Below are 12,640 nucleotides of genomic sequence, written 5' to 3' on the forward strand. Positions count from 1 at the left end.
CGTTTTTTACTTGCTTTCCCTTTTTTGGGGGTATTTCCCATCTCTCCTCCTCACTTGCTCCTTCCCTCTCTTGCGTGCCTTTTCCTTCTCACTGTCTTGTGTATTCCCTCTGCCTCTAGTGCTTTTCCTTTCTCACTGATGTGCTTTCTGTCTCTCCCCACCACACCCCCATGCCCCCCAACACTTACTCTGTCTTGCACAATTTCCTTTTCTGTCTTGCCCGCGTTCTCTTTTTCACACCCATTCCCCCTCTAGTACATGCTCTTTTGTACTGTCTCTCCCAATGCTTCCCCCCTCTATCTTGTGGTTTCTCCCCGTCTCTCAGTGATGGACTTCCCCTCTTTCTTTCTGCCAAACTTCCTTGCATGTCTGTTCATGTCTTCTCAGGCATGTGTCCTCTCTCTTGCATGTTCTGTCCCACTTTCTTTTTTCCCTTGTGGGCAATGTTGCTTTCTTTCTCTCTGTTGTGTCCCTTACCTCTGTCTTGTGTCTTCCCTCTCCCATGTACAGATGTGCTTCCCTGCTCCTTCTTGCTTTCCCCATTTTTTCCTGCCTTGAGCATTCTTTCCTTCTCTAGAGAACACGATTGTTCTCTGTCACTCTGTCTTACACAGTTTCCCTCTTTGTATTACGCTTTCCCCCTCTTTCATGCTTCTTATACACATGCTCTCGTCTTCTTGTTTGTGCTTTTTTTCTTGCATGCTTTCCCTCTTATGGGCTTTCCCTCTTTTTGTGTGTCCCTTCTTGCTCTTGCATGCACCTCTGCCTGTTCCTGTGCATGTTTTTCCACACTTCTGCACACACTCCCACTCATATGTGCTTTTTGTTATTCTTGCAAATTCTCCTTTGCTCACTCTTTCCCTCTTGGTCATTCACTCCTTTCATCTTGCTTTCCTGCTTCCTTCCTTTTGCTTTTTCCCCTAATGAGCTTTCCATCTTTCTCACACGTACGTTCTGTCATGCACTCTTCCCCCTTGTTTGAATCTCCCTCTTTTGCACATGCTTTTCCCCCTTCTGACATGCTTTCCTTTTCTTGTACTTCCCTTCTCATGCAGTTTCTTGCATGTGTTCTTCCCCTCTCTTGCATGTTCTTGCCCTCTTACATACCCTTTCCTTTTTCCACATGAATGCTTACCCCGTCACGTGCTGTCCCTCAGTTGTACATGGTTTCCCTCTCCTGCACATCCACTTTTCCTTGCTTATTTCTTTTTCCCAATCTCTTGAGTTTTCTTGCTCTGTTTCCCCCACTTTCTTTATCTTACAGTCTTTATCCCTTATGTGTGCTTTCTCATTAAAGCATGCTCTCTGCCTTGTAGATGCTTGCTCTCTCGTGCACGCTTTCCCTTTTCTCATTGCTTTCCCTCTTTCTCTCATGCTCACTCTTTCCCTCTCATTTACACTTTCCTTATATTCCCCTGCAACTTGCTTTCCCTCTCACTTCCTCTCTAGTCTTCTCTCACTCCGCCCTTCTCACTAGCTCTCTGTCCTGGTGTCTCATTCATTCCTCTTTCCCCTTGCTCTTTGCCTTGCTTACTTTCTTTCCCTCTTTTGCTTGCTCTCCACCTTCCTGCTTTCTCTCCTCCCTTTCCTCTTTTTCTCATTCTTATCCTTCTCATTCTCCTTTTCCTCACCTTTTTGTCAATTTCTTTCCCAGTCTTTTTGAGTCTCTCTCCGTGTCACTCTCTCTCCCTTCCATCCCAATCTGTCTCTTCGCTTTCCTGTCACTCTCTTGCTCCTTTTCTCTGGTTTTCACTCCACACCCATATCTCTTGCTCCTTTCTCTGCTTTCACACTCTCTTTCTCTGTAAAGCCCCCAGCCTTTTGCCTCTTTCCTGTTATCCCATGACCCTCTTCTCTCCTCCTCCCTTTGTGTGTCTCCCTTCATGTCTGTCTCTCTCTTTAGGCTACCTTTCTGTCTGTTTCTTGCTTTTACCTCCCACTTCTCTCTCGCTGTCTTGTTTCTCTCCTTTTGTCTCTCCCTTTCTCTCTTTTCCTCTCCCCATATGCTGTTTCCCCCTTTCTTTCTCTCTATGTCTCCATCTTGCTCCACCTCTCCCTTTCTCCTGTGTTCCCTCCCTTTCTGTCTCTGTCCTTCTCTCTCATCCCCTTTCATTCTCCTTGTTCCCTGTATCTTGCACCCTGTCTCCTGACTCACACTCCATTTCTGTTACTTATTTTCTCCCTCTCACTACTCCCGCTTCCTCTGTCTCCCTTGCTTTCTCCCTCCTGCACTCTCAGCTGTCTCTGCTCTTCTCTTTCCCCATTTTGCTCTCAGTCACTTGCTTTTCCTTGCTACTGCCTTCATTCTTTGTCTGCTTTTCTCTCTCTCCCCCTCTCTTTGTCCAGCAGGTGATGTCCACATTTTCCTCAGAGCTGTGGTTTTATGTTCCTTGGCCACTGAACATACTCAAACTGCAGATTAACACCAAAAATTGTGTCCTGTCTGTTTACTTTACATTTTCTGTGTCAGAGCCAAGGTTAGCATTACAGTATCACCAAAATTATGGCATGAAAAATCCTGTGCTGATTTTTCTGCATTCTCCTCATCTGGAGTCTGGTGAGGAAGACTGTCTGCAGCTAGTATACTAAGGTATCTGCCTCAAAAATCAAATTGGTCTTGCACTTAATTTCTTGCCAAGGTGAAACTATTTTTCCTGTTCCTTTTGTGCTTCATGGTGTTAGCATTGTCTCATCCTTTGCAGAGATCCTAGGGTATGGGTTTACAGGACCTGCAGTAATTCATTTTGCTCGCAAGAGAAAGTGTGTGGAGCGCTTCAATCTTCATGCTATCATTGAGTATTGTTTTTAATTATTCAACTTTATCAAATTATTTGGAAGTCCAATGTTCCTGTAAACTTGCCAAAGTAAAAAGTATGTCTGATGCTTGGGGTCTGTAAGAATATTCTTGCATAGTCCCAGAATTCACCTCATTGCACCACAAGGAATGGATCTGTGAAAATTGATCTGCTGCACCAGAAAAAGCTGTGAAGAAAAGTTGGGGGCAATATTCTGATACACTGCAGGAAGTATATACACAGTGCACGGAAGGAATTCTCTCCCCTTTCTCTTCAGTACTTTAGATATTCCTTACTCTTAATTCAGAAACAGAAATCTTCAGATTGAAGCATAGTACCAACTTTATTTCTTCTTTACAATTAGTAAGGGCGTCATGATGATGCTGGATTCTCAGTGGCTTATAATACTGCTTAAGCAGGAGCAGGGCTGTTCAGAAGGGCACTTCTGGAAAGAGAGATCATATTTGTAGACTTTTGCTTACATACTACTTTATTGTAGAAATGTTCTAGATGTAACCTGTACTTCTTGCTGTTAATGGCCTTGTCTTACAGTTCTTACTTGCAGGCTTTTTTCTTGTTCACTGTTAGTTTTCTGACCTTTTCCGTTCTGTGGCTAACACATGCCGTTGGTAGCTTGGTTCTGGTAGCTGTGGATAGGACTGTACATGGGATGCCATCTTTCTGCATTTATCCAGGATTTTTCTATCTTCTTTTCTCACACCTTTTCTTGAAGTACACAAGTTCTTCTCAAATGCATTTGTTACTGAGGTGGCAGGAGTAATTTGAGGAGAGAGCTGTTATTTTAGTTAAGTCACAAGTTTAAAAATAGTTACTGTAATGGCAAAATACAAGAAAGAACTGACTCTGCCCTCAGTGCAGAAGAGCAAGCATTGCTTCACAGAACCATAGAACAGCCCAGGTTGGAAGTGGTCTCAAAAGATCATCTGGTCTAACCTTTCATGGGAAAAGGAGCCTCAACAAGCTCATCTAGCATCCTGTTGAGTTGCATCTTGAAAACCGCCAGTGATGGGGACTCTGGCACATCCCTGGGGAGATTGTTTCAGTGATTGATTGTTCTCATTGTAAAAAAAAAAAAAAAAAAAAAAAAAAGCCTTTCTTATACTGAGATGAAACCTCTCCTGGTCAATTTGTACCCATTGCCTCTTGTCTCTTCCCTGTGGTATCTGCTGAAGAGAGCACCTCTGTCCTCTTTGTAGACACTTTTAAGTATTGGAATACTGTGATGCGGTCTCCCTGAGCGAGCCTCACCTCTCTAGAAATGCCTTGTGACACTGTTCACATATCCTGTTAGACTGGTATATTCTAAACTGGTAAGTCTGAATTTAATTAAATAACATGGTATAACAGTCTCATTTAAGTCTCTTCAGAGCCTGCCTGTCCAGAACAATCGTCAGATGCAATTTTTATTTACACCTTTAGCTAAGATGATGAAGAGCTGTTTGTTTACAAAGGTGGGCAGGAATGCCTGTAGTTACACCTTAACAGAAAATCAAGCTATAAGCTTCCTTGTTATTTCCTGCCTGTATGACGCTGATGTAAAATGCTTCAGGCCTTTTTCTACCTGAAGTCTTCAGAAGTTCTAAGTGGATTTTGGAAAAATACTTGTAGAAAATTGACTAATGCTGGGCTTTGAAATAATTATGATTCATGTTTTGCTTGCTAGGAATTTTAATTATTTTGTTGCTTTTAAAATTAAAGTTTTTAATGATCTTATTCCTTTGAAGTCTGGGCCAGTGTCAACAGGAATAGACTGATTTAACTTTTTTGGTTTTCTTGGAGCTGAACAGAGTAACACATGCTAAGAATTAACCTGAACAAAGCCTTACGGGAAAGCTTGTGGCAGTGATAACAAACAGGAACAGTCACTGCATATATACCAGTATGGCCTGCCACAGAAGTAGTGAGGAAAGACATATCAAGCAGAGCACTTGGGCTTTCATGCAAATCCTGTCTTTGAAGAATTGCTGGAACTCATCAACATCCATCGTAGCTTACATGGAGAAAGCTGCTTTCCTGAGTCAAAGGTACCTGCTGAAAAGGAGTAGCTTCTTTGTGGTGAAGAAATCCAAAGATTACATGCAGTTTAGCTATCTCTGCTTGCAATCCTGAAATAGACATGGATGTTTGAGCTTGTAAAGTGTTTTCTATAAGGGAAGGTGAGGACTGATCAAGTGAAGCTGAAAAGGAGAGAGTTTCTAGACCGTTGTAGGTTGATTGCCACAGATCAGTATTTGGGAAAATAAGCACATGCAGGGGATGAATTGGATCTAGTGAACATCTTTCCTGTTAGGTTGCCAAGATTTTTAGAGGCCTTTACTAAAGGTACAATTGGCTTCTTGCTCTAGTAGTTAAATGATAATAGTAGCCATTCAGAGTGGCTGTTCAGACCTTCTGGTCCAATGCCGGCATGATTGAATTCCTACTTGCAATGCAATACAAATCTTTGTTAGGTATCCAATTTAGGGAGTTCCTCTGGAACTATTTTCAGGGTCCAAGCCTGATGGAAGAAGGGAAGAAGGAATCTGAAACTTAATCAGTATATGCCCTGTATTTTAGACAGAGCTCTGTTCTAAGCAGGTTAGCTGGTAGTGGATGCCAATGAGAAAAGTTACCTCTGCCGGGTGACTGAGACTACTCTTTCTGACAGCAAGGTCGCAGTACATCTGATTATGCCAGCAGTGAAAACGGGCAAAACCATTGATATGATCCTATTTTTCCTTCTCTTGATGCTGAAATGAAGAGAATTGAAGTTTCAAGTCTTAATAGCCTTTTACAGCTAAGTCTTTATGAGATCTTGCTGAACCCAATACTACAGTGCACTGTCATGGACACTTGAACTTGCTCAAGTAGTTGTAGCTTCTCTGCCTTTCATACTGGGAAAGAGGATGTACAGGAAAATCAGTGGTTATCCCCAAGTTCCTTCATTTCCATGGTTGTAGCATACACTGGACAACCATTTTAGCCTGCTGGCAACTGTCCTTTTTGACATCTGTCCATCCGATAGGGTCTGGTGTCAAAAATTGTGGCTCTATAGAATTAATGCTGTACTGATTAATAGTCTACCCTGGATCTGATCATGTAAATTTCCAAAGGACTCTTGGTTCCCTTGCATCTGCTAAAAATATAAAGTGTTTTTCCATGACCATACAGGATTTTATGCTGTAATCTAAAAAAGCACTGTAAGAATTATACTAGGTGAGAATAGGGCATGTAGGAGAGAGAGAGCAAATCTGCCCTTGTTGCTAAACTAATTGATATTTGCTTTGATCATATGACTTCTTTATAGATTGCAGATACTCTAAGATGTCACAGACACTTGGAGAACTATGGGGTTCATTTCTGACTGCAACCCTTTATTAACAGACAGATTAACAAAGTGCCAACTATTTTTCAGAGAGCACTAAACAGGGAGATCTTGCAAACTGAAACTGCAGAAAGCCTTGAAACAAAAGTGCCACTAATATAGTAAAAAATGTTAGCACAGTAAAAATTGCCTTCAAATATGCAAATTCAGTATCCCCAATAAGAGGTAACCTAGGCAGTGATATTCAGCTAGAAAAGAGGAGCCGTAAGGGCAGAAATGCTGGAGGATGACTTACCTTGAAAGGATTCAGCACATTCATACTGAAACTCTCCAGACATGGCCTCCACTTCTCCAATCCCAGAAAAATTACAATCCTGGGGTGTTCCTCACTCATATGCTTGCATATTTCTAAGATGTTTATTTAATTTGGTGGGTTAGAAAAAGGTTTGGAACAATGTAATGTAGTGTATTTTAAAATTCCTTGTGGAAGCATTTGTAGGGCGGTCTGTGGAGGTTTTTTGCTTGATTTTTAGACTACAAAACTTGTGCCACCATCTGCCAACTATTCTATATAGCTGGGAGACATGCTTTTGCAAGAAAAGAGTTGTTTTTCTTTCCTGTTTTTGGCATCATAATTTTTTCATTTTACAAACCTTGTATTACCTGTTTTAATAGCACCTTAGAGATGGATTGAGTGGTGAGAGATATGTTGACAAAGCATTGGCAGTTAGGGTTAAGGAGTTCCAAAGAAGCAGAAAACCTATTAATAGCATGATTTCTTAGCCATATTTTTCTGTGGATTAAATATTCGGTTAAATGAGAGGATTTTTCTTGAAAGCCAATATGTGCTCTAGGATATACTTAATGTTTGCTGTCTAAATATGGCATGTTCGGTGATGTGAGTCTGTAGTGTTCTTTACTTCAAAAGTCTCCAAAGGCATTATTTTCTCTGGATCTAGCAATCTTCAGCATCAATCTCTCACGAAGTTTGAATATGCTTTGTCATCTTTAACACATTTGCTTTTCTCATTAAAGTCCCCAGAAGCTAACTTGCTAAATGAGCTCAGTATTAGAAGTTGAGTACTTATCTTTCTGTTCCTGCATTATGTGGAGGCCTTAATATTGGGCTGGTTCTGTCCGAACATGGAGGTAGTGTGTGCAGTTTACATCCCTCTATGCTCTTCTCCTTCAAATAAGAAAAGGCATTAACTGCTGCAGCAACAGTTCAGTATGGAGTAGTTACAGGTTGATGCATTAGAGGCATCCTGTAATCTTCCATTGTTTTCATTGAAACAGCACTGAGAGGTTGCCAGATTATTCATTACTGGCTGATCCAGCTCATAAACAGTAGGATACATGAGTGGCATGCCACAGCCAGCTTTCTGTGCTCTCCTGGTGGCTTTTGGAATAACTTGTGAACCAGCTGAACTACCTGAATTGTCTTGGTCGTGTTAGCAGCAGCAACCTGATCCCTGGCCACTGCATTCCTTGTGGCTTGGCAAAGCCCTGCACCCTGTGGTCATTCTGTGTGCATAGAATGAGCAGAAGGAGAGCACAAAGTCATGATTCTTAGCTATTCAGCAAATTGGGTCCCCAGCAAGAGGGAAAAATGGTGCTCTGCTCGAAGAACTCAGTTGTATCCTTAACATCATAATAGCCAAGTAGGTCTAACTGCTTGAGCTCAAGTCATCCTGGTGCTGTTTCCACAACATCAGTGTGAACTCTTATACCAGCTCCAAAATAAACCAAATTATCCTGCTATTGAACCCCACTAACAGTTTAGTTTTGTGGATGTAGTATGCTTCTGTTGCCTTCTCTAAATTGCACCACCACATTATACTGTGAAACCATCCAAAATTTCCCTCTGGAGATAGGTGTCTATGTTTTGTTGAGAGATGAAGCAAGTGCTGAGACCTTTTGGAAGTAAAAGTATTAGGTAAGCAGAAAACAGTTCATGATTTTTACTATATCAGAATACAGAAAGAATTGTACCATTTACTTACTGAACTGGGGATTCTTTGCTAGTAATCATAATATGAAAATGAAGAATTTAAGTGTTACTACTAAAGTTTACTGTGTGCTCTCATTCCAGTATAAAATGTATCTAAAACATTATGTTCTACCTAATTTTTGAGCCAAAGCAGTAAACACACAGAGATTCGATTCAAAATAACTTGCAGCCAGTTTCTTCATAATGAAAATGCAGCCATTTTAAAAATTTTTAATACCATTTATTTACGATTAGGAGCTTTCTCACAATAGGTTACTAAATGTGTTGTTAGATGGGTACGAACTAGCGAAAAAGATAAGCACTGAAATTTAAATTTAAAATGCAAGGCTCTTGGAAGTTTGTGGACATTCTTACTCCTGTCTTTTAGGATTACTTTGAAAATCCCGTAACTGAGCTTAATAAATGTGATAGCCACAACCACCGATAGCCTTCATCTAGCTGGTCTGTCAAGTGCATTTTTTAACTCTAGAAAATGGTTTAAAAATTGCCTGTTTGCTTATCTGACTCAAAAAACATTTCCTCTGTTTATTCAGTTGTGTCATCTAACTACTACAGGTACTGTTTTTACTCATATCATCATTAAAACAGCTAAGACGGAGTGAACTGATGTTTGTTTAATCTTTGTCAACAAAATCAGTTAGTAAACTTAAAGCTGGTTGTTTACACAAGCTCACTGAAGACTAAGATAGTTAGGCAGAAGCAGGGAGCTCCTAGTTCACTCCCAAGTCACAGTTTCCTTGGCTAAGCAGCAAGGGAAATAGTCTTCTGTGAACTGAATGTGTGGTTTGCAGTCATTCACGCTTACTGTTCTTAAGTGACTTTTTCAACTCTGCTTTCATGGCCTGTTCTTCCTTCCACTGAAAGTCTTGTTAATTTTGCTCTTGACTTTGCTGGAAAACAGGACTATATCCTAATTATTTTGATTTAAAGAATAAGAATCTTAATGGTTTATGTAAAATACTGCATTCTGTAGCTTACTTAGTCACAAGTGACTAATTTACATCTCACAGAACTCCTAGTCATCTTAAATTTTTATTACTTGGAACAAGATCAGAATTAAAGACCAGGAGGAGGAGAAAAGATTCTCCGATCAAGATTTCAGTGTAAATCACTTCCGCTTTTTGCCAATGTGTTCTTTTGGGAACTGATGATGTAAAGTATTTTTATGGGGAGAGGAAAACATTCTGCTTATTATTCCAGTGAAATAGCTTTATTCTTTCCTTTTGTCTGGACGTGTAAGCATCTGAATTTGGTGTGAATTAGTCTCTGCAGATATGGTTTAGGGGAAGTGGACACATGCCAACCCAGCATCATTGCTGTGAGTTGGCACCTCAGGGGAGGGAGAGAAATCGAAGTGCAGAAAACCTTTTCACTTCCATTTTAATCTGACTCCTGTCACCCACCAGAATACCTCAATGTGGCAGATCTGGACCATGTAGGTTACACATGGGGCAGACATTTCTTGCAATACAGTGGGCCCAGCTGAGCTAAGCTGCTGTGACAAGAATGCAATGTATTGCTCATGTAAGCCTAAGAATATGGTATTCTCTGGGTAATGTTGTTAGCTAGCTTTGCAAAGTTTTCTAATAGCTCAGTTTTTATGTTGCTTTGTACAGTGTCACTGGCTATGGGCCAGTGACCCTGGCAAGTTTTATGCCCTTTCCAAGGAGAGCAGACAGATTAGGCAACTTTGTGAAGAGTACTAAAGTCTGTCTTCTCTGCCTCTGGGGAAAGGCACTGGAAGGCCAAGAGACAAAGCTATCTTGAAACTGCTTAATGGAGACTTTGACGGTTCAAACAAAGTATATTAAAGCACTGAACCCTCTAAGTTTGGGGTGAACTACTGGGTGCCTTAGTGCTGTGATGTAACTTCAGCTTACACTTAACATACTTACATGCTATAGGATATATATCGGTGATAAGGACTAGTTTTATTAGTTATATTGTTGCATCAATAATCAGTTTTCTAGCACAAGGTGGAGATCTGTGAGTATTCTTTGTGTTGTGAAATAACACTCCACTAAAGAGTGGAGGAAGTTGTATGTCTGTACTAAGTCTGCCTGAGAATGAACACCTCTGTTTTTGTCACCAGGAATTCAGCGGCAGTGGGTCACGGCTGTTTCTGCTATGCTCTAATGCGTTCAATTCCAGTTGCCATCTACATTGTTTTGGTAACAGGTCTGCGTTACCACCTGTTCATATGGAGCGTCTTCTCACCAAAACTACTTTATGAGGGAGTGCATGTGTTCATCACAGCCGCTATCTGCCTGTTCTTCACAGCAATGGATCAGAGCTACTCTCAAAAAGTGCAAGATCGGAAATAAGTGTGCAGTATGCACTTCTGCATTGCAATGTCCAGTGTGACACTGGAATGGAAAAAGGAAAATAATGGCTTTAAACTGGCGTGCAGAATTTGAAGAGTAACCTTGTTTATTTTAGTCAAAATTGGACTTGAAGGGCCTGTCTTGTTTCAAAACTGAGTTTGTTTTAAAAATGTTGACTTTGAAATAAACTGTTTTTTCATGGATAACTTTTGTTCGATAACTGTTGTTATAGCACTCTCGAAATAACAGAATGGCAATATTACATTATTTGAATTTAAAAATGTACATCTTAATGTAAATACAGACCAGTGCCTCTTGGGCACTGAAAAAATCTCTTGCACATACAAGTTTTTTACCTTCTTAGAATACAGAATCCTAAAAATATGCAGGATTTCTTGGTGCTAACCAGATGATCTTCTATTCATTAGTCTTGGGGTGGTGGTGTTTGTTTTTGTTTCTAGCATGTGCATTGAAATTATTATTAAATTATTGAATTATTGTACAAATATCCCAGGTAAGAGATTTTTTGTTTGTTTTGCATAGGCAGCACTTCTGTTTAAAGGCAGTATTTTCTTTGGAAGACGAGTGCAATCATTACCTGTAATGGAATCTGATCTGCACCTCAGGCACTGGATAAGAAACGCTAATGGGCTAACAAAGTAATGAATCTTCCATGGAGTCCATTCACTGCTAAAATTTTGTGGTTCTTTTTATCAATGTACAAATGTTAAATCGGGTTGGTGGCAGCTGTGCGGAACATTTGATCATGTTTTCTACACTAGGTTGGAAAGTTATGAGCCATGAGCAGGAAAATAGTTTCATGGGCTAAGTTACCAGCAGAATAAAAGGTGTGTTCGTATTGCCTTGCCCTTAGTGACCTGTCTAGTCACCTCACTTGAATGTGCTATAATTAATTCAGAACAATGTTGTTTTCCTTGTTTCTGTCAAGAAGATATACATTGGGTATCTTGAGTATCAGTATTCTTTATGTGGTTGTTTTTGCCTCATATTTTTGTCCATGTTAGCAGCCAATAGGATTTAATCTAAATGTATTAGAGGTGTAGCAGGAGGGAAGCATACAGGGAACTTCAACTTTTGTTATACATCTGACAATAAAAAGCTTTTAAGTCCTGTGTAGCTGACAGCACATTTGTTAGGATCACTGATACACTTTTCATCTCATGTTTCAGATAGAGCAAGTCTCAAAAAGTAAGCCTTTAGTCTTCATACATTAATAATAGGCCATCTTGATCACTAGTAATGAAATTTTTTTCGACTGTAAAACAACAGAATTTTCAGTACTCTGGCCACATATTGCTGTTCACCTGGAGAAGAAACTACTGGATGTTAATGTCATTCACTGTGATCTGTTGGAAGTTTGAAAATTATATACTTTTAATAAATTGGGTTTTGCTGCAAATTATGGAATATTTAAAACAGTTTGTGTCATACACGTTTACCATTTTCATCATTCTCGGTATTTTTCTGGTTACCTGTTGCCTAGCAACCATATGGGGATTATCAATATCTCCTCTGTTTGCTTACTTGGTTAATTCCTAAGCAATCCTCCCTAACGTTCATACAGAATGTGTTTATAAGCGATTTGACTCAGAGAGAAAGGGTGCTAATAAAGAGACAGACAAGGTGGAGGGGAAGTTGCTTCTGGCATACAGAATCCTGGGACAATGCGTGGTGACAGTCAGATTTTTTTTATTCCTTCGTTCTGATACTTTTTGCTTCTAGTGTATATCTTGGACATTTTATCAAATAGTGGAATCTAAACTATTGTGTGCGTATTGAAGTTGCATTTCTTCAGATTACTTAGTTAAATAATCATACTGTCCACTTTCTTGTCTGAAGTTGAAAGATGTCCAGATTGATTGCAGGAGAAAACAAATGGCTTGGAAAAACTCTGTTATTTAGGTCTTCAAGACCAGGAGAGGAAGGAAGAAGGAGGAACTTAGACTGCATCTCTGTCTCAAGTTAACACATGAGTTTGGGTGATACCTCAAGAAAACTTGGTGCTTTCAATTTCAGGCTTGCCATTTTTATTCTTTTTCACATTTTCTCTTTGCATATTGGCAAATGAAATACTATTTTAACTTCATCAGCTTTTGGGTTATGGCAATGCAAAGTGACACAGTGAAGAAACCAGCTGGTTCTTGCCGCAGGCAAACAGACTTGA

The 12,640-nt window shown here is 40.0% G+C and overlaps 1 protein-coding gene across 6 annotated transcripts in view; it reads left to right on the top strand.

Moving 5' to 3' along the window:
* The window catches only part of PIGG (phosphatidylinositol glycan anchor biosynthesis class G (EMM blood group)), an 86,092-nt gene extending 74,217 nt beyond the window's left edge, over positions 1-11,875 (top strand). For all 6 annotated transcript variants that reach the window (XM_064439273.1, XM_064439274.1, XM_064439275.1 and 3 more), the window contains one exon: positions 10,224-11,875. In XM_064439273.1, the coding sequence (XP_064295343.1) occupies positions 10,224-10,455 (232 nt within the window). In that variant the 3' untranslated portion in view covers positions 10,456-11,875. The remainder of the gene's footprint in view (positions 1-10,223) is intronic.
* Positions 11,876-12,640: the final 765 nt, after the last annotated feature.

The sequence above is a fragment of the Phalacrocorax carbo genome, chromosome Z (genome assembly GCF_963921805.1).
Source record: "Phalacrocorax carbo chromosome Z, bPhaCar2.1, whole genome shotgun sequence".
NCBI classification, from domain to species: Eukaryota; Metazoa; Chordata; class Aves; order Suliformes; family Phalacrocoracidae; genus Phalacrocorax; species Phalacrocorax carbo.